Below are 27,543 nucleotides of genomic sequence, written 5' to 3'. Positions count from 1 at the left end.
GATTGGACAGATGGGTGAGCCTGGGTCTAGGTGCTCTCAATCATTATTCAAAGCCTACTTAAACCAGTCCCTGGCCTCACTTTGGCGCCAGATCAACACTACTCCACAAGTTTGTGACTCCAGCGTTCAGTTCACTTAGAGCCTAGATTTGTATTTCTTCTATCCAGCTGACCTTGCCTTTATTTACAGATCCTTCATTGCTCACCTGCCCTGACAGCTCACCTGCTCACTCGCCAAACGCCTGCCTGATCACTTGGACACAGACTGCTGTCATATTATGCAATAAACTATTGTTACCCCTGCCACCTTGCCTGCCTTCTCTGCGCTTGGGTCCCCCGCATAACACTATCATGGGATTCATTCATTCATCTTCTGTATGACTTATTTTTACAAGAATATTTTGGGGGGAAAAACACTGCCCTTTTCAGCTCCATTTTGCTGCATTCATCTTCCACCTTTTTTAATCATTTCATCACCGCTCTACAGCATGATCAATAATCTAAACATTGCCGTTGAACAAAAACTTTTATTTGATGATACTTTCTGAATGTATTGATCGCCATCTGTCTTGGGTTTAAAAAGTGGGCCTTGCAAAGGTCAAACCGCATCCTTGTTTACTCCATGCTGTTTTCTTGTCTTCCTGTTTATACAACTTCATCGGACCGGCGTGGGTGTTGTTCGGCTTAACACATATTATACATATATTAGGAGATTAAAAAAAACTTGGGTTTGTAGAATTGACAGAAACTGACAGAATTGCAGGGGTGCCAATACTTTACAATACAGTGTATACAGTTTAGCAAGACTGATAGCAGAACTATAGTTATTAACTGAGGCTTTGCTCATGTTCTGTCTCTATATATTTTTTTTTCATTTGCATGTAGTGGTGTGTGGGTGTGGGGAACAGTCAAGACTCACAAGAGAGCACCCCCACCCCAAACACATAACATCTGGCCCAAATGTGAGATGGAGCGTGCTTAGCTTTGTGCAGAGAGTCACAGAACAGAACATTCCTATAGAGTGTGAGCCATAAGTTTTATATGGTTAGAAAAAGGTAAAAAAAAAAAAAAGTGATACATTAAAGTTCTTTTATTTTGGAATAAACCTGAGTTAACTTTACTTTGTTAATCTGTAAACTAGGCAGGGGAAAACAGAAACATAAGAGTAAACCACAATCATTTGCTTCCCTTCTGTCCCGCTTAGATATATATGTCAGATGTCACTTCCTTTTAAGTGTTGCTTAACACACACCAATGCATCAGTCCAATCTGAGGTATGATGCTTAACAGGCATGTCATGTGGGCCGCACAGATTACGTCCTCTAATCTGCCTGCCATGAAAATCCAACCACAGATGTAAAAAAACAACAACAAGGAGAACAATAATGGAATCTGATGGATGGATGGATGTTATAAAATAGGGTGAGGAAAGTGATGGTTTTTCAGAGGACGCGGCATCCCTTCCTCAATTGTGAAGATTAATGAAACCAAATCATCGAACATCAAGTAAGTGTTTGTCACTGCGTTCGTAATGCTTGCTTGCATCTTGCCTTGTGCATCTTGGAGCGTCACGGTCACAGCATAAGCAAAAGGATGTGGTTGTTCTGTTTTGCTTGTCTGGTTACACTTTGCTATGTGAATGCACTCAATACAACACCTGATATCACTGTAAAGTGCAAAACGAAATCAACTTTAAACGCTTAGTGTGTAAGATCACATCATGTCTAAGAAAACTATGAGTAATTCAATTTTATCTTCACCCGTCGACTGTTTTGCTTTGTCAAAATGCTTGCTCAAAACAGGACAACAATTGGGCAGATATGTAATATTAATATGTCCCCCACCAAATCTCTTAACTCTTTTTTTTGTTATTGTTATTGTTATTGATGGATACACTGATAGCATCTGGCACACAAACACATAACACATCATGCAATTTGGCATGCTAAGACTTAAATTATTTAACTAGAGTTAACATAGAGCTCCAGTGGCGCAATCGGTCAGCGCGCGGTACTTATAAGACAGTAACCAGCAAAAGCGATGCCGAGGTTGTGAGTTCAACCCTCACCTGGAGCACGGACTTTTAAAGTTTCTATGGTGGGGCTCAGAAACAAGCACCTGCTACGAAAACAGATAGTGTATCACACAATCTGGTGTGATACATATTAAATTGGTTAACTGGTTTGTCAATGGTCACGTGAAGTTGCAGTGGTGCAATCAGTCAGCGTGTGGTATTTATAAGACAGATAAATGCCTGCAAAAGCACTTACACTTTCTAGGTTGGGGCTCAGAAACCTACCTGAAGCAGGCACCTGCTACAAAAACAGATAGCACATCACAACCTAATTTGATAGATGTCAAGTTAGTTATTGAAACTAGTATGTCAAGCACTAGTGGTGCAATGCGCGGTACTTATAAGACTGTTACCTCCAAAAGCAATGCCGAGATTGTGAGTTCATCCTAACCTGGAGCATAGATTTTTAAACTTTCTAAGGTGGGGCTCAGAAACATGGCTGAAGCAGTTACCTGGCAAGAAACACCTCAGATAAAACTGCAAATCCCCATCATCCAGCTGACGTTTCATGACATAGGACAAGGATGGATACACTGATTGCATCTGGCACCAAAACTAATAACATCACACAATCTGATTTAAAAATCTTACAATAGTTAGCTAGTCACTGTGAAAAGCTCCAGTGGCGCAATCGGTCAGCGCGTGGTACTTATAAGACAGTAACCAGCAAAAGTAATGCCGAGGTTGTGAGTTCGACCCTCACCTGGAGCATGGATTTTTGAACATTCTAAGGTGGGGCTCAGAAAGATGGCTAAAGCAGGCACCTGCTACCAAAACAAATAACACATCACAGTCTGATTTGTTAGTTCTCAAATAAGTTATAGAAAGTTATGTCAAGTGGCGCAATCGGTCAGTGCGCGGTACATATAAGAAAGTTTCCTGCAAAAGCAATGCTGAGGTTGTGAGTTCAAGCCTCACCTGGAGCATGGATTTCTGAGGTGGGGGTCGGGAACATGGCTGAAGCAGGCACCTTCTGTGAAAACAAATAAATCATCACAATCTGATTTGCTAGATGTCAATTGGTCTGTGTGTGGTAATTGTAAGACTGTTGCCTCCAAAAGCGATGCTGAGATTGGGAGTTCAACCCTCACCTAGACCACTGACTTTCTAAGGTGGGGCTAAAAACATGGCTCGAGCAGGCACCTGGCACAAAAACAAATAACTGTTGAGATATCATATGTGGACACTGCATTCTCCATCATAAGACAGTACATGCCATTGAATAGCGGCACATCTGGAAAATACTAGCTAGTCCTGGCAAGATGGGGGTGCACAGTGCACATTCCAAGCAATTTGACCCTGACCCCAAGTTAGAGGGAAGAAAAAGACTACGAGCAGATAAGCGGGGGGCACTTTCTTCCTTTGTCTGATGGTACCAATATGTCTTGTGTGTATTTCTTTGTCTTTAAGTGTAAATTCTTTGTTCTTTTTTATTCCCGAATTCTGTGTCATCATCTCCTGTTCGTTATAAGAATAAAACAACCTGTAACAAGGATAAATCGACTCTTTTCCTTCATAACGCATCACACAATCTTGTGTGATACATCTTAAATTGGTTGACTGGAGCATGCATGCAGAAACACAGCTGAAACAGGCACCCGGCATGAAACACCACAGATAAAACTGCAAATCCCCATCATCCAGCTGATGTCTCATGATTGCACCAAAACATATAACATAGCACACTATCTGAAAATCTTAAATTAGTTAGCTACAACCTATGACGAGCTCTAGTGGCGCAATCGGTCAGCGCGCGGTACTTATAAGACAGTAGCCAGCAAAAGCAATGCCGAGGTTGTGAGTTCGACCCTCACCTGGAGCATGAATTTTAAAACTTTCTTAGGTGGGGTTCAGAAACATGGTTGAAGCAGGCACCTGCTACCAAAACAAATAACACATCACAATCTGATTTGATAGATCTCAAATAAGTCATTGCAACTTGTGGCGCAATCGGTCAGAGCGCGGTACTTATAATGCAGTTTCCTGCAAAAGCAATGCTGACGTTGTCAGTTCAAGGCTCACCTGGAGCATGGATTTCTTGAATTTCTAGGTGGGGGTCGGGAACATGGCTGAAGCAGGCACCTTTTACGAAAACCAATAACACATCGCAATCTGATTTGTTAGAAGTCAAGCACCAGTGGTGCAATCAGTCAGCGTGTGGTACTTGTAAGACTGTTTCCTCCAAATCAATGCAGAGATTGGGAGTTCAACCCTTACCTAGAGCATTGACTTTTAAACTTTTTAAGGTGGGGCTAAAAACATGGCTCAAGCAGGCACCTGGCACAAAAGCAACGCATCACACAATCTGGTGTGATACATCTTAAATTGGTTAAATGGAGTGCACAATCGGTCAGCGTGCGGTAGTTATAAGACTGCAGAAACAATGCAGAGGTCGTGAGTTCGAGTCTCACTTGGAGCATGGACTACGACAAGCTCCAGTGGCGCAATCGGTCAGCGCGCGGTACTTATAAGACAGTAACCAGCAAAAGTAATGCCGAGGTTGTGAGTTCAACCCTCACCTGGAACGTGGATTTTAAAACTTTCTTTGGTGGGGCTCAGAAAAATGGTTGAAGCAGGCACCTGATATGAAAACATATAATGCATATCATAATCCGATATGATAAATCTCAAATTAGTTATCAAGCTCTAGTGGCGCAATCGGTCAGCGCGCGGTACTTATAAGACAGTTACCTGCAAAAGCAATGCTGAGGTTGTGAGTTTGACCCTCACCTGGAGCATGGATTTTTCAACTTTCTCAAGCAGGGTTCAGAAACATGGCTGAAGCAGGCACCTGGCAAGAACCACCACCGATAAAACTGGAAATCCCCATCATCCAGCTGACATCTGAGGACACACATGTCCGCAAGGAGGTCAACAGGTTTTTGATATCGGTCCCATCACGTTGTAAAAACAAATTAATTGCTAAAATTTGATGAGACTTCACGATCGCTTTTTAATCATTGATACAATGCCACATGCTCACTAATGTTCGCACATAATTGGTAATTAGGCCTACAATATGTGTTGCAGCCGCTAAAACGCCAGCGCAGTGCCAGCATGCCGGGCTCTAACCCGCAGGCCCGAAGAGCTGCCTTAGCAACATCCGTCAACTACCTCCGAGTGCCCTCCTTCACAACTTCCAAGAGGTTAGACACATGCAACCTCACAGCTCCCCATTCCTGTCTTTTTTTAAAAACTCCTTTTCGCAAGTAGCCTAAAGTCTGCAGAAACCTAACCTTTCAAAACCTGTCTTGCTGCAATTCCTCTGGTCTGCTCTCATTTCTTTCCACTTTTTCCTCTTCTCTCGGTACTGTGGGTTCAGTGAAAAAAAAGTGCGCTTCGAGCGAGTCAACACAATTCCCCCTAAAGGCCGACGGTGCCCCAGGAGGGCGTCCGCCGTCCGAAGGCAATCCTGCATCCCAAAAATACTGACTCGACGTCGCTCATCTATACCGAAACAGATTTTCAGGTACAGAAATTTTCACCCCCCCCTCCTCATCAACTATAGAGCCAGCCATTTAACCCAGTGGTTCTTAACCTTGCAAGGGTAATGAACCCCACAAGTTTCACATCTGCATACACCAAACCCTTCGGAATTAGATAATAAAGCAATGTTGTTCAAATTCAAAACTGATGTAGCTAAACTATAGCAAGCTAATATGTTTGTGAATTCCCATTCAAATTACTTCAAATTTCAAATATACTACAAATAATTGTGCATTTTACAGTTGATTTTCACCATGGAAAATGAATTTGTTGTTTTTATGTCCACATTCTCATTTTAGTGTTTCATCCTTGTATCACATAGTAATTTCATAATGTAAAATGTGATACAAATGTTTTTTGTTGGTTATACTTCCTTGTACCAAGTACATGTCAACGTTCCACTGAGCAAAGCAGTTCCTCCCCCCATTAGATAGAGGGCTAGCAGTTGAAATAAATGGAATTAAGGTCAACTTTGTATAAAACAACACTTTGCCTTTAGTCAGTGTACGAAAATACCTTCGCCGAACCCCTTAGACCGGGGGTCGGCAATGCGGCTCTTTAGCGCTGCCCGAGTGGCTCCCTGGAGCATTTTCAAAAATGTTTGAAAATGGACAAAGACGGTCGAGGGAAATATATATTTTTTGTTTTGATATGGTTTTTGTAGGACAAAAATAAAACAAACACTCTTCATGTTTTCCAATGCTGTAAAAATGTGTAGAATAAATATTAAATTCCAACATTTCTATCAACAAAGATTTGCGTCATAACCTGCGACACACGTTTCAATCAGCAGGCGGGATGCCAGGCAGATGTTTATTGCAAACAAACAGGAACGGGAGCCGGGTACCCAGTTGGGAATGGAGAAAAAGTGCGATTTCATTACTTTTGAAGAAATAAGGCTAGCTTCATACTGCAGGTCTTAACGCACAAATTCAATTTTTCCGTGTTTCTTAAATTTTGTTAAGTTTGGTTTTTTAAAAAAAATTTTGCGGCTCCAGACATTTTTTTTTTTTTGGTCCAACATGGCTCTTTCAAATTTTGGGTTGCCGACCCTTGCCTTAGACTCACTCACCAAACCCCTGGGGTTAGAATCACTGATCTAACCTAATAATGCCATGACGGGAGCATGTAGACTTTCCCAAATCAATCTATAAACTGAGATCATATCCACGAAGGATGGCCAGAAACTGGATTTGAACCCTTGATATTAAAACTGTGAGGTACAGTAGATATTTTATTTAATAGAAACCATAAGACTGGAGTTATATTTTCTGTAGGGTTGTCAAAAATATCGTGTTAACGGGCGGTAATTCATTTTTTAAATTAATCACGTTAAAATATTTGACACAATTAACGCACATGCCCCGCTCAAACAGATTAAAATGACAGTACAGTGTCATGTCTGTTTTTTGGTGTTTGGCGCCCTCTGCTGGTGCATGGTTCCAACTGATTTTATGGGTTAGTACCATGAGTGAGCATGGTGTGATTATTGACACCAACAATGGCAAGCCACTAGTTTATTTTTTGATTGAAAATTTTACAAATTTTGATAAAATGAAAACATTAAGAGGGGTTTTAATATAAAATCCTATAACTTGTACTAACATTTATCTTTTAAGAACTACAAGTCTTTCTATCCATGGATAGCTTTAGGAGAATGTTAATAATGTTCATGCCATCTTGTTGATTTATTGTTAAAATAAACAAATACAGTACTTATGTACCGAATGTTGAATGTATATATCCGTCTTGTGTCTTATCTTTCCATTCCAATAATCATTTACAGAAAAATACGGCATATTTTATAGATGGTTTGAATTGCGATTAATTACGATTCATTTTTAAGCTGTAATTAACTCGATTAAAAATTTTAATCGTTTGACAGCCCTCATTTTCTGGATAATTTTTGAAATATTTGTGTGTAGGCAAAAAAAAAAAAAAAAAAGCATTATTTTGTGTTCTAAGTCATAGTACAAGTGGAAGTGTTTGTATGTGTCCCTGTGTGTCATGTCCAGGCAAGACTTGATCCACACCCTCTTCTTCTTTTCCTCCTTGCTAATGTGTGTGATTCCTCTCTCTCCTTTTAATCTTCTTGTGTTCTGGTATGTTAGCGGCAGAACTCTTGTTGACACACACAGATTCACGCACGCGTAAACTTCATTCACCGCAGGCTCTGAAGAGGTAGGCATATTGACTTTGACACGAAACAGAGACACTCGTCTTCTTTTCCCAGGATGTGGTTTAATCCTTTTTGGGTGAATAGTAGGAGGTGTGCCAGCTGCTGACACAATTGTACTCTTTGCTGCTGAATATAAGTTCAGAGCTGGCTTTCTGAAGGAGCGCCATCAAACTGATGGACGTCTGAGATTGGCGGAGGCCGGTTTACTTCCGATTTTCTTGATGTGAATGAGCCCGACTGCGGTTGGCCGACAGAGCCTGGACATGTGGTGATCAACCACATCGGAAGGAAGAATATTTTTCCCCTATGGAATAGTCGTTTTGGACTCATTCGCCTGGCTCCTTTTTCTGGGGCGAAATGTTGGTTATGAAGGTGACAAAGCTCCATCTTCACTGCCCCGCTCAGGTATGAGTCACAGCCGAGACCCTTATTGGGGCACGGTCAACAGGTGAGTGACTACAAATCACGCATTTGGGTTCCTGTGAATGAATGTAATGTGTACTTGTTGGTGCTTGTTTGCATACCTTCTTCTTTAAACAGCCACAAGCAAATGTAATCCATGCTGAAAACAGCCATTCGTCACAACAAGTGTTTATGTTTATTCAGGTATTTTGGATTTTTAACTTCATCTTTGTGAGAACAAGAAACACCCTCTCTTGTTTTTAAAAGGCTCCTCCAGCTGGCGTCCTTCAAGATGATGGTCGCGTGTTTATTACTGAGTGCACTTTTCTCCAAACATTTCACCAGTGGCCTCTTAGCTGCTTGATACACAGTATATACAGGGGAATCTATGTTTTCAATATTTAAAGTCTGACGAAAAACAAAGTCATACAATAAGTGGAGCAACATTTGTAGTATGAGTTGAACAAGAGCAAGACTCTTCTTTCCAGGGGTACGGCAGACTGGTTCGGTGTGAGCAAGGACAGCGACAGGAGCCAGAGATGGAGGAGGAAGAGCCTGCAGCACTGCAGCCATCTCTACGGGGGTCTAAAGGTTCAGGTGACGAGGGGGACGGAGCTGCCAAGCCTAGACAACTTTTCCCTGGCCAGCACCGAGACCCCTCCTCCCCTCTACGTCCCATCCCACCACCATAGTCACCATCACTATGGCATGCAGAAGGTAGGCCTTTTGTTTTATTTCGGCTCCAGTTGATGGATTCTTGCAAGCAGGAGAAAATATAGGGGCAGTTTACATGGCGACTCTGCGACACAAAGACGCAATGACTGAGTTGCGGACTCGACTCGCGTGCATATGGTGTCGGCGAAGACGAAAAATTCTGAATCCTGCCTCCAAAGTGGAAGAATCCGATTGCGGGGGGTTGAGGGGGTGCTTCCTCGGCATGCATATCAAAGGCTCCCGCGGCACGAGACCGCGCCGTTAACGTCAGCACTCGTACACGTCACAATGGGCGTGCGCAGCGGTGCTACTACACATTAAAGACAGCAAATATGGCGGAATGTCGGCTTTAATTTACTGTTTTAATAATATTTTTAAATTAAATATGTTGAACGTTTCAATTTTTGTGCCTTTTTGAACAAAAGGAAAATGACATTGCTTCGAGTGGTCGGGCATATTTTTTTTCCGGGCTGAGGGAGCTTGGTGGGGTCAAAGTGCATCATTCTCTGTCGCCCAGTAAATCTGCACTGCTAGGGCCTGGCATGAATACTACATCGTTTTCATGCGGAATAGCGACATTGTTCAAATGGAGACGCAAATTTGAAATTGTTCGTATTCTCCGACAGTCACCATGTAAACGGCCCCATATGTGGTACCTTAGAAGTCCCGGTTTTTTGGGGGGCTATAAAGAAGTACCAGAAAGGCGTCAAATGACCCCTATACCAAGCTGATTACTCGGCTTTGTCAAACAATAGACCACTCAAACAAGCCATTAAGCGGCCTAGGTGTGAAATCACTCTTGATAGCTGAAATTAGCATCTTGAATATTTGCAAATCCAGGGCTCCTTGGCTTTGTCAAACACGGGGGAACACGGAGATGCCCACTCGCCGTGTTCTACAATATGATTGACATGGCAGCACTGAATGCATATGTGTTGTATCAGGCATGCACCGGAAGGCAAGAGAGATGGGTGGACTTCTTGGTGGGTCTTGCAAAGGAATTGGTTCACTCTCATGAGGGCACAAAGAAGGCGCAGAAGGAAAAATTGCTTCGGCAACAACCTCCAACACCTAGCCCCGGGAAAAGGGCGAAGTCTCATATGTCACCCAATTAAAAATGTTTTTTTGAATTTAGTTTTTTTATGACACCTTCCCTTGTACTGTAGGTAAACTGCAGTTTTTGGAATATGTAAAAGGTTGTCCGCCCGATTGGCTGCCTGAGCGGTCCACTGTCCAACAAAGCCAAGGCAGCCCTGCCCCCAAACTCTCAAGATGCTAAATCGAGCAATCCAACCCTGTGGTTTTGCAAGTGTGAATTGGAATGACTAATGAGGACCTTAATGCGCACAAAAGATATGCTGATTAGGTTCAGATGACCCTTTTCTGGTTAAAAAAGGAATTTTTATCAGCTGATCCACCCTTGGTAGGTTTAGTGTTTAAAATATGACTGCCCTAATTTACCAGATTTTCAAGTTACCTAAAGTCGCTTTTCTTGCCTCATTTTTAACATATGAATAAACTTTTTCTGTCTATGGGTCCTCAGAAAGTTATTAACGAGAGAACTTGGGCCACACCAATACCATATTTTGGCTCCCGATATGATCCCCGCCTGTGTGGAATCCGCTGATACTGTACCAATAACAGTTTTTTTTTCTGTTTAAATATACAGATTGTTGACCCCCTAGCTCGTGGCCGTGCCTTTCGTACTATGGAAGAGGTAGACGGCTTCGGCGTGGCGCTGACTGCCGCCAACCCCTGTACGGCCTCCCTCTGCTCCTATTCCAGCTCCCGCTCGGCCCTCAGCAGGTTGCCACGGCGACGCAAACGGGAGTCTGTTGCCGTGATGAGCCTTAGAGCAGCTGCTGCCCTGATGAAGGTGATTTGGAAATCACTCCACACTCAAGTCACCTAAATTAGTTGTTTTTTTTGTCTTGTTTTTTTTTCAAAATTTTACCATGGGTCTTCAGAAACAGATTTTTAAGTTGGGACGGCAGTCATTTTGTACGATGCAATATCACTCTAGTGTGTTGGCCTGTTACACTGCTGGCCAAAAGTATTGGCACCCCTGCAATTCTGTCAGATAATGCTCAATTTCTCCCAGAAATGCTTTGGTAGTAATATCTTCATTTATTTTGCTCGTAATGAAAAAACACAAAAGAGAATAGAAAAAAAAGTAAATCATTATCATTTTACACAAAACTCCAAATATGGGCCGGACAAAAGTATTGGCACCCATTGAAAAATCATGTGATGCTTCTCTAATTTGTAATTAACAGCACCTGTGGCACATAACAGGTGGTGGCAATAACTAAATCACATGTGCAGCCAGTTAAAATGGATAAAAGTTGACTCAACTTCTGTCCTGTGTCCTTGTGTGTACCACATTGAGCACGGAGAAAAGAAAGAAGACCAAAGAACTGTCTGAGGACTTGAGAAGCAAAATTGTGAGGAGGCATGGGCAATTCCAAGGCTATAAGTCCATCTCCAAACACCTGAATGTTCCTGTGTCTACCGTGCGCAATGTCATCAATAAATGTAAAGCCCCCGGCACTGTGGCTAACCTCCCTAGATGTGGACGGAAAACAAAAATTGATGAGAGATTTCAACAAAAGATTGTGCGAATGGTGGATAAAGAACCTCCACCAACATCCAAACAAGTTCAAGAAGTCCCGCAGTTCGAGGTTACAACAGTGTCAACCCGTACTATCCGTCGGCGTCTGAATACAAAAGGAATCTGTGGTAGGATACCCGGGAAGACCCCACTTCTGACCCGGAGACATGAAAAAGCCAGGCTGGATTTTGCCAAAACTTACCTGAGAAAGCGAAAAACGTTTTGGAAGAATGTTCTCTGGTCAGATGAGACAAAAGTAGAGCTTTTGGGAAAAGGCATCAACATAGAGTTTACAGGGGAAAAAACGAGGCCTTCAAAGAAAACACGGTCCCCACAGTCAAACATGGCGGAGTTGGAGGTTCCAGGATGTTTTGGGGTTGCTTTGTTACATCTGGCACTGGACTGCTTAACCGTCTGTATGGCATTTTCGACTACCAACAAATTTTGCGGCACAATGTAGGGCCCAGTGTCAGAAAGCTGGGTCTCCCTCAGAGGTCATGGGTCTTCTAGCAGGACAATGACCCAAAACACACTTCAAAAAGCACTAGAAAATGGTTTGAGAGAAAGCACTGGAGACTTCTAAAATGGCAAGCAATGAGTCCAGACCTAAATCTGAAAATGGCAGTTTGTAGAAGGCACCCTTCAAATCTCAGAGACCTGGAGCAGTTGGCCAAAGAAGAATGGTGGAAAATTCCAGCAGAGCATTGTAAGAAACTCATTGATGGATACCGGAAGAGGTTGTTCGCAGTTATTTTGTCTAAAGGTTGTGCTACCAAGTTATAGACACACAAGGACACAGGACAGAGGTTGACTCAACTTGAATCCAATTTATCTGGCTGCACGTGTGATTCAGTTATTGCCACCCCCGGTTTGTGCCACAGGTAAGTATCAGGTGCTGTTAATTCCACCAATTAGAGAAGCATCACATGATTTTTCAAAGGGTGCCAATACTTTTGTCCGGCCCATTTATGGAGTTTTGTGTAAAATGATCATGACTTCATTTTTTTTCCCATTCTCTTTTGTGTTTTTTCATTGCAAGCAAAATAAATGAAGATATTACGAGAAATTGAGCATTATCTGGCAGAATTGCAGGGGTGCCAATACTTTTGGCCAGCACTGTATGTATGATTGGTGTTAGTAAATGTACTTTAAATAGTAACCTACTTCGTCAACACACAGTTAATGGTTGTTGATTGAGTGCATCATTACAGCAAATGGTCCATGGAGGAATCTTCCAGAAGTGACACCCACTTACACATATTAAAGGCTTAAGCACCGTTCACTGTCGCTTATAGCCATTAGACCGAATGACAAACAAATGCACATATTTAGTAACAATGTATGTTTACAGGGACGTTCGTTAGGCGAAAGCGCCACTAGGCGGTTTCCCAGGCGGAGTTTCTTGCCTCCCAGTGTCTTTGAAGATGACACAGTTGACTTCCCCGATGAGTTGGACACATCGTTCTTCACTGGAGTAAACACTATCTCCGTACATACAGTGCCCTCCATAATTATTGGCACCCCTGAAAAAGATGTGTTTTTTAGCTTCTAATATATGTTTTATATTCAAATAATATGGAACCTTCATCGAAAAAAAAGAGGCAAATCCAACCTTCAATACAAGTGCATTCATTCAGTGGGGAAAAAAATCCCACATAAAGAAAAAAATATTTGACATCAAATAATGTGTGTCACAATTATTAGCACCCCTGATGTTAATACTTTGTACAACCCCCTTTTGCCAACAAAACAAGGTCTGGGGACTGAGATGGCCATGGGAGGAGCTTGATTTTGTGTCTGGTGAACCATTTCTGTGTAGATTTGGCCATATGTTTAGGGTCATTGTCTTGCTGAAAGACCCAGTGACGACCCATCTTCAGCTTTCGGGCAACAGATTTTGATTTAAAATGTCCTGGTATTTCAAAGCATTCATGATGCCATGCACCCTAACAAGGTTCCCAGGGCCTTTGGAAGCGAAACAGCCCCACAGCATCACTGACCCACCCCCATACTTCACAGTGGGTATGAGGTGCTTTTCAGTATGCTCATCTTTCGTGGCACGCCAGACCCACTTAGAGTGTTTGGTTCCAAAAAGCTCAATCTTGGTCTCATCTGACCAAAGCACACGGTCCCAGTTGAAGCCTGGGACCGAAGCTCCTCCCATGGCCATCTCAGTCCCCAGACCTTGTTTTGTTGGCAAAAGGGGGTTGTACAAAGTATTAACACCAGGGGTGCTATTGTGACACACCACACACTATTTGATGTCAAATATTTATTTCTTTATGTGGGATTTTTTCCCCACTGAATAAATGCACTTGTATTGAAGGTTGGATTTTTCTCTTTTTTTTCCATTAAGGTCCCATATTATTTAGAAAAAAATTCAATTATTACAAGCTAAAAAACACATCTTAACCAGGGGTGCCAATAATTATGGAGGGCACTGTAAATACTTATTCTCCTCCCAAAGTGAGACTTTTCTGACTTGCGCCTTGTGCTTTAGGAGGGCTTGCCAGATGAGTTTTCCAGCTTTGCCGATGAGGTTTTTGAGACGGCGTCGGAAGCCGCGCGCCGACAGCTGGATGAGGGCGGGCTCACCGGGAGTGCGCTGGATAGGAATGAGCTGGAGAGGAGTCACTTCATGCTGTGAGTTTGGATTTCAGGCAGAAGGGTTCACACTGTCAATGGTTGCCTGTCTCAAAATGAGACCTTAGATCAAATGGCAACTATTCTGGCTGCAGTCAGCCTGTTGCGCCGTGTGGTATCGGCCGATACCGATACTGTACCGACACCATTTTTAAAAATTGATCAATATGTTCAATATGTTTGTCATTTTCCAAGATGACAATACATCATGCCACAGAGCTAAAACTGTTAAAGCCTTCCTTAGAGAAAGACTCATCCAGTCAATTTCATGGCCTGCAAACAGCCCAGATCTCAACCCTATTGAAAACCTGTGTTAGTGGAAATTGAAAAAAATGGCTCCGACCTGCAAGGATGATCTGGCAACTGCAATCAAAGAGAGTTGGCACCAAATTGATGAAGAATACTCAAGTCCATGCCTCGGAGACTGCAAGCTGTCATATAAGCCAGAGGTGGTGCAACTAAATACTAGAGATGTGTTTTGATTGTTATTTCTTTGTTTGTTTCTCATTTTTCCTCAGAATGGAGAGATTCTATATTTATTTCCCTGCACTTGCTCTATAAAAGTAACATTTACTGACCACCGCAATGTTTTTTATTCATTTCTTTTAGTGTTTCTGAATGCTAAAGACTTTTGAACTAATTCAGTATTTTTTGAAGCATTTTTATCTGAGTTTGTTCTACATATTAAAATGCCTGAGTGAGTGCTCGTCCGAGACAGGTGATTCCATACTTTTTGCTCGAGGTTGTAGAAAACAGATGGATGTTGGATCTTCTTCCCAGGCCATTAGAGCGAGGATGGCGAAAAGCAAAACACGGCTCACCTTTCCAACCCAAGGTGCCGTTGAACCGAGAAGCGGCGAGTCGGAAGCGCGGGAAAAGGATGGCGGTGCCCGTGAAGAAGCTGTTTGCACGAGAGAAGAGGCCTTACGGGCTGGGCATGGTCGGCCGTCTCACCAACCGAACGTACCGAAAGCGCATTAACAGCTTCGTCAAGAAACAGATCGACGACATGGATGATCATAGGTGAGAAATTCCGTTTTACAGAGGGGGTTGGAAGATATTTTGATCAAAAAATGTTAAAAAAACAACAACAAAACCCCGCTACGATACTCTTTTGATGAACGAAAAAATAAAGTGGAAGAAATACTGATATCTGTTTTCAAATTCAGAGATTAATAATAATAAATCGTCAGTTCTGTGAAAAAAGATCTAATATTCTCCTGCTCTTGTCACCAGGCCTTTCTTCAGTTACTGGATCACATTTGTCCATTTACTCATCACCATCCTGGCTGTCACCATCCATGGGATTGCTCCTGTGGGCTTCTCACAACATGAGACTGTGGATTCAGTTTAGTAAAATCTTTCTGTAACTACCCCCTCAGGAACTATTCAGTATAAATAATATAAAGTATGAATAATAGTATTCTTTTTAATGACCTTTTTAGGTGTTAAGGAACAAGGGTGTGTATGAAAATGTCAAATTTGTGCAACAACAAAATTTCTGGATTGGCCCAAACTCAGTAAGTACTTAGCATTTTACCCAATTTATTACTTATTCTTTAACACTAGAGTACAGTAGTGTTGCACCGATACCGGCGCTAGTATTAGTACCGATACGGCACTACAATGATATCATTGTGAAGGAATCTGACCTTCTAGCCAGATTACCAAAATCACGCCAGCCGAACCGCCGGACCCGCGCCGGTGCAGCTCCAACGACCCGGGCCGGTGACACCCCGACAACCTGGCCAAAAGGCCAAACTCCGCACGTTCACCTTAGTCTTAACCCCTTGTACTGACCCCATTTTGAAAGCTGGACAAAAGGCTTCGAAGCACAAGTTGACAATATATTGAGGTCGACAGCGATCAAACGGCAAGGCGAACCAGAAACAGACTCGTTCCAATGTAACCATATCACAAGTCAACAAAAGGTTCCCGAGAAAACATTCAGTCTTTTTGAAGGCTCTTGCTTGGGTGTGGGCAGAAGAAGGGTGTGCTTTGGCATTGTTTAGGATTTTTGTCTGTTTGTGGATTGGACAGGAGGATTCTGGAGTGACTGTTGTCAGGGCAACGGGGGTTGCAGATTTTGCCACCTTAGCGTCAAAGGGGCTCTTGGAGTCTTATCAGTCGTATTATCAGTTGGATATCGGGCGTTCTCCGTTGCTCCTTGTGTTGGGACAGGACGTCCCACCATTTGCTCTGGACTGTCCGGGAGAACTGATTGCGAGAGTTGGTGGTGCAGACGTGCGCTTTTCAGCGTTAATCTTGTTCAGTCAGTTGCATGGCGCACACATTGGGCTTCCGTGATAAGAAGGCGTTATGTATCTCTTATGCCCTATGTTTTGATGGTTTTCCTTAAACTATGCTCTAAGTGCTATTTATTTTACATTGGGTGTGTTAGAGTAATACAAACAGTAAACAGAAAAAACGATACTATTTGCTGATTGATTGTATTAGGTGTTTTAGAATAATACAAAGAGTCGATCGGTAAATAGGAGAAAAGATGGCGCGCAATATGTACTCTCGGAGGTCTCGTTTCCAACCACCGGTGCCCCTAGTAGAATAATCTCCTCTAATGTCTGGGGTAGGTATTATTTTGGCACTATCATGTTTTTCGTGTTTCTGCAAGGAAGCGCTGATCCATCTGGGAGCCAAATTTTCCCCTTGCATGCGTCAGGATCGAGAGATCCACAAGCTGGTACAGGAGAAAAAGTCCAAAGAGCGAGAGTCAGGCTGCTGCGTGAGGAACGATCGCTCAGGATGTTTGCAGACTTTACACGAGGAGTGTTCGGTGAGCGCACTTTTGCCTTGAATGGCAATTGTTATTTCCCATACAGTGCTGGCCAAAAGTATTGGCACCCCTGCAATTCTGTCAGGTAATGCTCAATTTCTCCCAGAAAATGATTGCAATTACAAACGCTTTGGGAGAAATATCTTCATTGATTTTGCTTGCAATGAAAAAACACAAAAGAGAATGAAAAAAAAAAACATCATTATCATTTTACACAAAACTCCAAAATCTTTTGACAAAATAACTGCAAACAACCGTTTCTTACAATGCTCTGCTGGATTTTTAGACCATTCTTCTCTGACCAACTGCTCCAGGTCACTGAGATTTGAAGGGTGCCATTTTCAGATCTCTCCACAGGTGTTCTATGGGATTCAGGTCTGGACTCACTTTAGAAGTGTCCAGTACTTTCTCTCAAACCATCTTCTAGTGCTTTTTGAAGTGTGTTTTGGGTCATTGTCCTGCTGGAAGACCCATGACCTCTGAGGGAGACACAGCTTTCTCACACCGGGCCCTACATGCTGCAAAATTAGTCTTCAGACTTAATAATTCCATGCGCATGGTCAAGCAATCCATTGCCAGAGGCAGCATAGCAACCCCAAAACATCAGGGAACTTCCGCCATGTTTGTGGCTGTGGGGACCGTGTTCTTTTCTTTGAAGGTCTCGTTTTCCCCCTCCTGTAAACTATGTTGATGCATTTTCCCAAAAAGCTCCAACATTCTTCCAAAACGTTTTTTGCTTTCTCAGATAAGTTTTGCCAAACTCCAGCCTGGCTTTTTTATGTCTCTGGGTAAGAAGTGGGGTCGTTCTGGGTATCCTGCAGGAGAGCTGGACCTTATTTGAATGTTAGTCGAGGTTCTTTAGCCACCATCTGCACAATCTCTCGTTGAAATCTCTCGTCAATTTTTCTTTTCCGTCCACATCTAGGGAGGTTAGCCATTGTGACGTTGGCTTTCCACTTATTGATGACACTGCGCGCGGTAGACACAGGAACATTCAGGTCTTTGGAGATGGACTTGTAGCCTTGAGATTGCCCATGCGTCATCACAATTGTCAACTTTAATCCATTTTAACTGGCTGCAAGTGTGATTTAGTTATTGCCACCACCTGTTATGTGCCACAGGTAAGTAACAGGTACTGTTACAGAAATTAGAGAACCATCACATGATTTTTTTTAAAGGGTGCCAATACTTTTGTCTGGCCCATTTTTATGTAAAGTGATAATGATTTAATTTTTTTCCCCATTCTCTTTTGTGTTTGTTCATTGCAAGCAAAATAAATGAAGATATTACCACCAAAGCATTTGTAATTGCAATCATTTTCTGGGAGAAATTGAGCATTATCTGACAGAATTGCAGGGGTGCCAATACTTTTGCCCAGCACTGTATATTCTCTTGCATTATGGAATTCAGTTTTGACCTTGTCGGAGAAAATTTTGATCATTCTTGTGTCTTCCAGACCACCTTAGCAGTGTGGGTAAAATGGCCTCAGCACCCCAGTGCTCCTTATTTGAATGGTCAACCACGTCAATATGGTGCAGTCTGCCATCAGGATCCAAGGTAAAATCAAATTGGTGTGTATGTTATTACTAAAAGCATCATAGATTTTTGCTTGGCAATTGCACCACGTTTGCCAAAACGTTTCCTTCTCTCCACCACGTGTATTTCGTAGAATTTGCCAGGAACCTGCCTCCGTTTCCCCTCACGAGTGGCCCGAAGACATCACCAAGTGGCCAGTGAGTTCATTACATGTCAAAAGACGACAAGAAAAGGGATTTTTCTAAATTTTAACTTAAATATAGGTAATCCCCAAGTTATGACGTACCCGTTTTACGTGGTTTTGACGTGGTTTTGACTTTTGTAAGTCGCAAGTTTGTATCCGGTTGTATCGTTGTTTCCGGTTTAGCACTACGACACTGCCGTTTTCAAACCTTCCCAAACGTCTTCCGTGTCGCTTACACTTCAACATTTGCATTCAGAAATGTTGGGTCTAAAACACCTTCTTCAATTTAGCTGTTGACCCAGAGCGAGGTAACAAAGGCAGGACACAAGGAGGCAGGAGTCAGAGAGTAGACTTTTACCAAGCTGCAGTTTGGGGAGAGGTCTGAGATCAGGCGACGTGACTAAGAGCGTCTCATCGAAGTCACTCTCAGAGCTCACCACGCTGCTGACTTTTATTGAGGGCTTGTTGCTGGGCAGAATATAGTTACAACACTGTTGTCCAACGTGGCAGTTTCGATCGGGCAAGTTCCTTATTCTAGTCATTGATTAAATTAACAGTCACACTCTTGAGTGAGCAAGATAACATTGTTTTGAACACACATTTGCACTCGAAGTAGCTTGGTGGAAAAGTACTGAGACGTTGTGTGATGAATCAACATATGTGTGTGTATCTCTTTATCAGCAGAATGTGAGCAATTGCCGGTAATAAAAATGTAAGCACATGATTATGGGCTAAAACTGTATTCTTCATAATAGCTTGGGAGAGCGCGTATAATAGCTGTGGGAGAGCAAACTTGTATAACCCGCAGAGTATAATGGTCATACAATCAAGCATTTCATACAACAAAATTTTTTGTTCAATATTAATTCGCTACAGCTGCAAATACACATGTTCCATCTCTGTTACCATTGCTGTCCATCAAGGCTGTGCAGAGACCGATGGAGGGGCTGGTGCTCATAGAGCAAAAGAACAAGTATTTAATTCACTTTACAACAACATAACTTCCATTTTAACCAGCTTTACAGTGTAATTGGCTGTGACTGTGACAGACTTTAATTAGGAGGGGGAAATAGTGAATAGAAATCAACACTGTCATCAACAATTTCTGGCTGTGACTCAGTCAGTCTTTGCCTCTTTTCTCCCTTCAACCTCTACATCAAAATTTCCTTAATGAACTTTTTGTTCATCTGAGAACAAAGCATATCAGATGGTCACTGAGCCATTGGAGTGCCACGACGCGGCAGCGACGGGGCTGTTACTCCCCGCCCCAGCGCGGAGGCCGGTGGAGTGGCCGGCGAGTAGCCTGACACTAGTTATGGCAGCATAGTGGCACGCAGATGGCTTTTTTTTGTTAAAAGGTGTTTTCGGTGTTCAAGTAAAGTACTTGGTGGCGTGCCTGTACAGTTGGCTTGCACATACATACGCACCAGAAAGAAAAAAAAGCCCAGGGTGATTATTATATTTTTCATACCACGCATGCATTTTGAAATGTTGGAAAAAACTCAATTGGAGAAATTAACTGCTACAGACTAGCATCATTCTTCGACATATTTACGTCAAGTAAATGCAAATTGCCTGTTATTTTTTTTTATTTTGCTTTTAACCAAGAACCAAGACTGTTTTACGCCCATATCTATATATATTTAAGCATTTATTCACAAGAATTTCAATGTAAATAGCACTGTTTACATATGGCGGCCACCTCATTTAGTAACAGACTAGCATCGTACTTCGACATATTTACGTAAAATAAGTGCTAACTGCCCGTTTGTTTGGGGTTTTTTTGTTTTTTTTGTTGCTTTTAACTAAGAATCGAGACTGTTTTATGTCCGTATCTATAAAGAATTCAGGGATTCAAGCATTGATTCCCAAGAATTTTCAACGGAAAAAGCTCTTTGTGATTCCACTCGGTCAGCCTTGACGGCCTCGCCAGCGATGCAGGCCCTCTATTTATCGGCTCAATGCCCTGTGTCGCGTCAATACATTATGAAGTCTATGGACGTATAATTCATGTTTTTGGATAGTAATTTTGAGATGATTTAGGGGTACTTAAAGAGTAAATTCCGATTTGGATGGAAATTTGGGTGACTTCGCCAGCGTAGGAACGGAACTCGTTCGTAACCCGGGTACTACCTGTATGTGATTTGCAGGTTTGCACCCGGTACAGTTTTGTCAACCACACCAACCTCCCCCACATAGATTGCACAATCACAGGTCGGCCCTGTTGCATTGGAACCAAAGGACGGTAAGGATGCAATATTGTGTCAGTTCAAAAAAATCTCGGCATAAAACTGATATACGATGGCCTGTATTCTATTTTCTAGATGTGAAATCACTTCCAGGGAATACTGTGACTTCATGCACGGCTACTTCCATGAAGAAGCCACTCTCTGCTCGCAGGTATGACACACACATGCCCAAAATTCAAGAATTTGACCTTTGAAAATTATTACTTTTGATGCTGCACTGGCTTGTAATAAGAAAAATAGTTGTTTCCATAGCAACGTAGATGACCAATAATGATCAGAAAACCAAGTGTTATAAAACACATGGCAGTCCTTAGCCTCCACTGGTGCACTGAATTGTCTTACTAGGAGGTAACATAGAGCTTGAAATGCATGCCATTGACTTGAAATTGTCAAATGGAATTTTGCGCATTGAATGATGTAAATATCTTGTATGGAGGACCAAATGGGATGGAATGGAATATATAAATAAATACCATAGACTTCATAACGATATTGATGGGTCACATTCATCAGACACTGTGCCACGCCTTCAAGTAGGGGGCTTTTCTACACTCTGCTTCAATCGGTGATTCAAGGTAATAATTATATTTTTTGTACCATGCATGCATTTTGAAACATTGTGAAAAAAATCAATGGGAGAAATTAGCCGCTACACCATTGGCGTCATAATTCGCAATATTTACGTAAAACAAATGCTAACTGCCTGGTTTGTTGCTTTTAACCAAGAATCAAGTAGGTTTTTACATCCATATGTATAAAGAATTCAGAGGTTTAAGCATTTCTTCACAAGAATTTTCATGTAAAAAGCTCTTTGTCTGTGTTTCCACTCGGTCAGCTTTGACGGAAATAGGCCCTCTCTTAATCGGCCCCGCACCCCATGTCCCGTCAATATATTATGAAGTCCATGTAAATACATAAATGTGTCGTTAAATGTAAATGAAGATGAAATGTGTCATTAAAATTGACTTTATTAAAAATTTTATATCATATTAAAAATTTGAAATTAAACAACACATGTAGGAATTTATTAAATTATTTAATAATTCAATTTGTAAAAAAAAAATTAAATTAATTTTTTAAAAATTATTTATATTTTAAAATATTTATTATTTTTATTTTATTTTTTAATTTTATATATATATATATTATACAGTATATATATGATTTTTATATTTTTATTTTTTATTATATTTAAATTATATTTTAATTATTTATATTTATTTATTTATAAATTATTTATTTATTTATAAAATTAATGAATATTTAAATTTAAAATTTTGAATTTTAAAATTAGATATTAAAATAATTAATAAATCTTTAAATAAATTAAGAATTTATTTAAAGATTCATTTATATATTTCATTCCGTCCCATTTGGTCCTTCATCCAACACATGTCCATGAAATAATTAATTAAATAGTGAAATCATTTTAATTTTCATTTTAATCTTTAATTTTCAAATTTTAAACTTGATTTTAATTTAGATTTTAATCTTTATTTTAATTCAATATATTATGAAGTCCATGTAAATACATAAATGTGTCGTTAAATGTAAATGAAGATGAAATGTGTCATTAAAATGGACATTTTATTAAAAATTTTATATCATATTAAAAATTGAAATTAAACAACACATGTAAGAATTTATTAAATTATTTAATAATTAAATGTGTAAAAAAAATTAAATTAATTTTTTAAAAATTATTTATATTTTAAATTATTTATTTTAATTTTTTTATTTTATATATATATATATATAATATACAGTATATATATGATTTTTATATTTTTATTTATTTTTATTATATTTAAATTATATTTTAATTATTTATATTTATTTATAATTTATTTATGTATTTATAAAATTAATGAATATTTAAATTTAAAATTAGATATTAAAATAATTCATAAATCTTTAAATAAATTAAGAATTTATTTAAAGATTCATTTATATATTTCATTCCGTCCCATTCGGGCCTTCATCCAACACATGTCCATGAAATAATTAATTAAATAGTGAAATCATTTTAATTTTCAATTTTCATTTTAAACTTGATTTTAATTTACATTTTAATCTTCATTTTAATTTTCATTTAAACTTTTTATTTTAATTTTTAAAATGTTTCATTTTTAATGACACTTTATCTAATTCCCATTTTAATTAATCATTGACACATTTAAGTATGTATTTCAAGATTGATTTATATATTTCATTCCGTCCCAGTTGAATGATATATATATAATAAATAATCTTGTCTAATCTGTTTGAATATTGTTAATCTTTCTCCACTAGGTGGCGTGCATGGACGACGTATGTGGTCTGCTGCCTTTCCTCAACCCGGAGGTCCCAGACCAGTTCTCCCGACTTTGGCTGTCCCTCTTCCTTCATGCTGGGTGACCTTACTTACTCGTTGTCGTCAATATTTATACATGAACAAATAAATCTGCAATAATAAATTGAAAAAAAAAAAAAAATTAAATATTAGCAATATAAATATTAGCAATATTATACAGTATATATTTTTATAAAAAATGTGTAGCGCAGCCAAAGAGTTAAATGAGTGCTCTGTAATGGTAAAAAAAAATTACAATTCGTTCATTGAAGGGTTGAAAAAAATAATTAAATTCATCATTCAATGTACAAATTGTAGAAAGTTAAAAACAGATTAATGGAATACAATTTTTAAAAACTCAAATCAGGTCAGAAGTGTGTGCACTGAAAAAAATAACTGCTGGATTTACTTGATAAAATCATTGTAACAATTTGCACTTACTTTTATTAAGTACATTTTACTGCTTGCAATATTAAAGCAGTAAAATTTATTTGCACTTACTTTTATTAAGTAAATTTTACGGCTTGCAATATTAAAGCAGTAAAATTTACTTAACCCTTTATTGCCGAATGTATCACATTTGATACACTTAGAATTTCATCATTTTGAGACTAATTCAGAATTTTGACATTTCTTTTTGGAAAAAAAAAAAGATGGATGCAAGTTAACACATGCATCTGCAGGTTCCATGAGAAAAAAACAACAACAACAGGATATAGCAAGGGTTATAGATATTAAAGCAATTATTCCACATATTCATTTTGACTTTTCTTTTTACAAATTTGAAAAAAGGTTTCATTAGGACCTTATTTTTTTAAAAATTTGGGATTCTCTGATAATTGCTTCATGTTGCAGCCGTTAATAGAAGTAAGTGAAAATTGTTACAATGATTTTATCAAGTAAATCCACCTGTTATTTTTTTCAGTGTGTGTTGAGAGCTATTTCATATTCTATCTTTATGCAGGATCCTTCATTGCCTTGTATCAGTATTGTTCCAAATGACAGTGCTTCGAGATCTGGAAAAGCTAGCTGGCTGGCTGCGGATCTCCATCATCTACATCCTTAGCGGCATCACGGGGAACTTGGCGTCAGCCATTTTCCTGCCTTACAGAGCGGAGGTATGTACTTGGAGGACATGATATCTTCACCTATACTGGATTTTCATTGTCCAAATTTTTAGGTCGGTCCAGCTGGGAGTCAGTTCGGCATCCTGGCGTGCCTCTTTGTGGAGCTCTTTCAGAGTTGGCAGATCCTCGAGAGGCCGCGGCGAGCGCTCGCAAAGCTGCTGGCCATCATCGCTTTCTTCTTCTCCTTCGGTTTGCTTCCCTGGATCGACAACTTTGCCCACCTCTGTGGTTTTGTCTCAGGATTCTTCTTATCCTTCGCCTTCTTGCCGTACATCAGGTGGGTGTGACAGTTGCATTGACGGCCGGGTAGATTAATGTTGCAAAGCATCCTCACGGAAAATGTAGAGTCATACTTTCCCCCCCACCATCAACTTTTTCAGGCACGCCGCACGATACACGCACTTTGATCAATTCTTTTCGTTCCAACTTAATCCATCAATCCAATGGAAAAAGATGGAGATTTTCTAATTCAATTCAGATATCAAAATAATCATGAAATGACAGCTGTATACGCTTTTTGCCCAAAAAACGTTCCCCAATGACCACCTTCATTTCCCATGGGAAGAAAAAACAGACCCAATGTCAACAAGACACGATCTGAGAAAAAGATATGATAAAGATATCAACAGGAAATGATGAGTGAGTAACCTAAAATTAACAAGGAAATGACCCAAAATGTCCGTCATGAACAACAATAGACATCCAATTCATTTAAACTGCGGTGACTGGCTGTGAATATTCATCTTTTCAGACATCCAATCCATTTCTCCAGAAATTGCATCTTTCTAGTGAAACAATCCACTGCTTGTTTTTTCTTTTTCAGCTTTGGCCGCTCAGACTTGTACCGCAAGAGGATCCAAATCTGCGTCTCTCTGCTGGTCTTTGCGGCTCTGCTGTCTTCCCTGGTTGTCCTCTTCTACGTTTATCCCGTGAAGTGCGACTGGTGCGAGTATCTCACCTGTATCCCCATCACGGACAAGTTTTGCGAGAAGTACGACCTAAACGCAAACCTCCTTTGACTCACTTAAGTGTGTGCAGGGGACATAAAAATATGGGAAATGGAGCGGACAATGGTGCTATCTCACCGGGGGGTGGCGAAAAAGCGCCTTGAAGCACTTACCGTAATTTTCGCACTAGAAGGCGCACCTGAATATAAGCCGCCACCTACCAAATTTGATGCAAAAACGACATTTGTTCATAGATAAGCCGCACTAGACTATAAGCCGCAGCCGTCCTCACTGTATTATGGCATATTTACACCAAAAGATATTAACTGGAAACACTTTATTTGACAGTGGCATCATAAGACTGTCATAAGACCAAAAACCAAAACCACCATGAAGCTGTGAACCAATTGGGTGCAAAGCTTCATTGCTTCAAGAAGTGTCATTTGGTCATCACTGCTCCCTTTGGGGAGACAGTCAACCTCTGCTGCCACCTGCTGTCAACATTGTTGTCATCCAACATGCCTCCTATCATGCATTGAAAATTCATGTTCTGTGCTACTTATTTCTTCAGTTACTGTTCTAGTTGTTTCATTAATTGCTAGTTATGGGATTTGGTAACACTTTATTTGACAGTGGTGCCATAAGACTGTCATTAGACAATCATAATTATGACATAAGACTGTCATGAGCATTAATGAATGCTATCAACAGATGTCATTTAGTGTGATGCGACAAATTATCTCACTTTTGAATGGATGTAAAAGATCCGAGCTGGACATAAATGGAGTCAGTGACATAATTTGCCGGATGACACTTAACGACATCTGTCATAAGCATTCAGTAATGCCCATGATAGTGTCATGTCATAATTATGACGGTCTTATGATGCTGCTGTCAAATAAAGTCTTACCTATTAACCCAAATAAATCAAGAAATAAACCGCACTGTACTATAAGCCGCAGGATTCAAAATGAAGGAAAAAAGTAGCGGCTTATAGTCCGAAAATTACGGTACTTAAAATGCTTTTAAAAAAAATAAATAAATGAATAAATAAAATAAAAATAACAGTTTTGACCAAGGCATGCTGTATATATAAATTTTGAATGAGGACATTTTTGCATCAATTTTCTAAATAAATAAAGTATTTGTCACTCCTCTTTAAAAAATGTGACTCAGCAGCAGGAAAACGTCCAGAATCTTCTTTTTATAAGATGTTCATTAGTTTATGAAAAAATTTAAGTGCCTATTTCTACGCTGTCTGATTACATACCTCAAATACCTACTTCATACCACTGATACAGTACATAGGGTTGCAACCACACTATTTTGTGGCTCCCGATTCCAACACCCAGCCGACTAATCTGTAGAGAAAACTATGAAAGTTTCCTCTACAAATGTATCCCCAAAGGCAGGGGTGGGCAAACCGGTCCTCGAGGGCCGCAGTGGGTCCTGGTCTTTGTTCCAACTGATTCAGCACAGACAGTGAGGTTTCAGTGGAAACAAGAAGCACCTGACTGCAATCAACTGATTGCACTTGTAAGAAAGCAGATTGGTGAAAGGCTGTCCTCATGATGGGTATGAACAAAAACCGGCACCCACTGCGGCCCTTTGTGGAATAGTTTGCCCACCCCTGCCCAAAGGTGTCTCTATTTTGAAGGTACACTGCTGGCCAAAAGTATTGGCACCCCTGCAATTCTTTCAGATAATGCTCAATTTCTCCCAGAAAATGATTACAATTACAAATGCTTTGGTAGTAATATCTTCATTGATTTTGCTTGCAATGAAAAAACACAAAAGAGAATAAAAGTATTGGCACCCTTTGAAAAAATCATGCAATGCTTCTCAAATTTGTGTAATCAACAGCACCTGTTACTTACCTTTGGCACATAACAGGTGGTGGCAATAACTAAATCACACTTGAAGACAGTTAAAATGGATTCTTTTCTCTGTGCTCAGGGTGGTCCAACTGAGCACAGAGAAAAGAAAAAAGACCAAAGAACTGACTAAAGACTGGAGAAGCAAAATTGTGAGGAAGCATAGGCAATCTCAAGACTACAAGTCCATTTCCAAAGACCTGAATGTTCCTGTGTCTACCGTGCGCCGTGTCATCAATAAGTGTAAAGCTCACGGCACTGTGGCTAACCTCCCTAGATGTGGAAGGAAAAGAAAAATAGACGAGAGATTTCAAAGAAAGATTCTGCGGATGGTGGATGAAGAACCTCGACTAACATCCAAACGAGTTCAAGCTGTCCCGCAGTCCGAGGGAACA

General features: G+C 40.3%; 1 protein-coding gene and 5 non-coding genes across 10 annotated transcripts in view; all 6 read left to right on the top strand.

Moving 5' to 3' along the window:
* The first annotated feature begins 1,284 nt into the window (after window positions 1–1,284).
* Window positions 1,285–27,543, top strand: part of rhbdf1b (rhomboid 5 homolog 1b (Drosophila)) — a 28,271-nt gene continuing 2,012 nt past the window's right edge. Inside the window, exons 1-20 of one of the 5 annotated variants that reach the window (XM_057825590.1) lie at window positions 1,285–1,505; window positions 4,834–4,943; window positions 5,104–5,219; window positions 5,396–5,542; window positions 8,629–8,857; window positions 10,524–10,730; window positions 12,817–12,939; window positions 13,966–14,108; window positions 14,889–15,131; window positions 15,345–15,456; window positions 15,554–15,628; window positions 16,738–16,899; window positions 18,356–18,456; window positions 18,569–18,632; window positions 20,770–20,864; window positions 20,944–21,019; window positions 23,161–23,261; window positions 24,165–24,318; window positions 24,381–24,604; window positions 25,151–25,287. In XM_057825590.1, coding sequence (XP_057681573.1) covers window positions 1,481–1,505; window positions 4,834–4,943; window positions 5,104–5,219; window positions 5,396–5,542; window positions 8,629–8,857; window positions 10,524–10,730; window positions 12,817–12,939; window positions 13,966–14,108; window positions 14,889–15,131; window positions 15,345–15,456; window positions 15,554–15,628; window positions 16,738–16,899; window positions 18,356–18,456; window positions 18,569–18,632; window positions 20,770–20,864; window positions 20,944–21,019; window positions 23,161–23,261; window positions 24,165–24,318; window positions 24,381–24,604; window positions 25,151–25,287 — 2,644 coding nt within the window. In that variant the 5' untranslated portion in view covers window positions 1,285–1,480. Of the gene's footprint in view, window positions 1,506–4,833; window positions 4,944–5,103; window positions 5,220–5,395; window positions 5,543–7,001; window positions 8,187–8,628; window positions 8,858–10,523; window positions 10,731–12,816; window positions 12,940–13,965; window positions 14,109–14,888; window positions 15,132–15,344; window positions 15,457–15,553; window positions 15,629–16,737; window positions 16,900–18,355; window positions 18,457–18,568; window positions 18,633–20,769; window positions 20,865–20,943; window positions 21,020–23,160; window positions 23,262–24,164; window positions 24,319–24,380; window positions 24,605–25,150; window positions 26,863–27,543 lie in introns of those variants that run through there. The other 4 variants (XM_057825589.1, XM_057825588.1, XM_057825591.1 and 1 more) reach the window with 4 other exon arrangements.
* Window positions 1,981–2,075, top strand: trnai-uau (transfer RNA isoleucine (anticodon UAU)). Its single transcript has 2 exons — window positions 1,981–2,018; window positions 2,040–2,075. It is a non-coding gene; the product is annotated as a tRNA-Ile (tRNA).
* Window positions 2,690–2,784, top strand: trnai-uau (transfer RNA isoleucine (anticodon UAU)). Its single transcript has 2 exons — window positions 2,690–2,727; window positions 2,749–2,784. It is a non-coding gene; the product is annotated as a tRNA-Ile (tRNA).
* On the top strand, window positions 3,801–3,895 carry trnai-uau (transfer RNA isoleucine (anticodon UAU)). The gene is made up of 2 exons: window positions 3,801–3,838; window positions 3,860–3,895. It is a non-coding gene; the product is annotated as a tRNA-Ile (tRNA).
* trnai-uau (transfer RNA isoleucine (anticodon UAU)) lies at window positions 4,506–4,600 on the top strand. The gene is made up of 2 exons: window positions 4,506–4,543; window positions 4,565–4,600. It is a non-coding gene; the product is annotated as a tRNA-Ile (tRNA).
* Window positions 4,717–4,811, top strand: trnai-uau (transfer RNA isoleucine (anticodon UAU)). The gene is made up of 2 exons: window positions 4,717–4,754; window positions 4,776–4,811. It is a non-coding gene; the product is annotated as a tRNA-Ile (tRNA).

The sequence above is a fragment of the Corythoichthys intestinalis genome, chromosome 21 (assembly GCF_030265065.1).
Source record: "Corythoichthys intestinalis isolate RoL2023-P3 chromosome 21, ASM3026506v1, whole genome shotgun sequence".
NCBI classification, from domain to species: domain Eukaryota; kingdom Metazoa; phylum Chordata; class Actinopteri; order Syngnathiformes; family Syngnathidae; genus Corythoichthys; species Corythoichthys intestinalis.
This window is presented reverse-complemented; position numbering and strand designations above follow the sequence as displayed.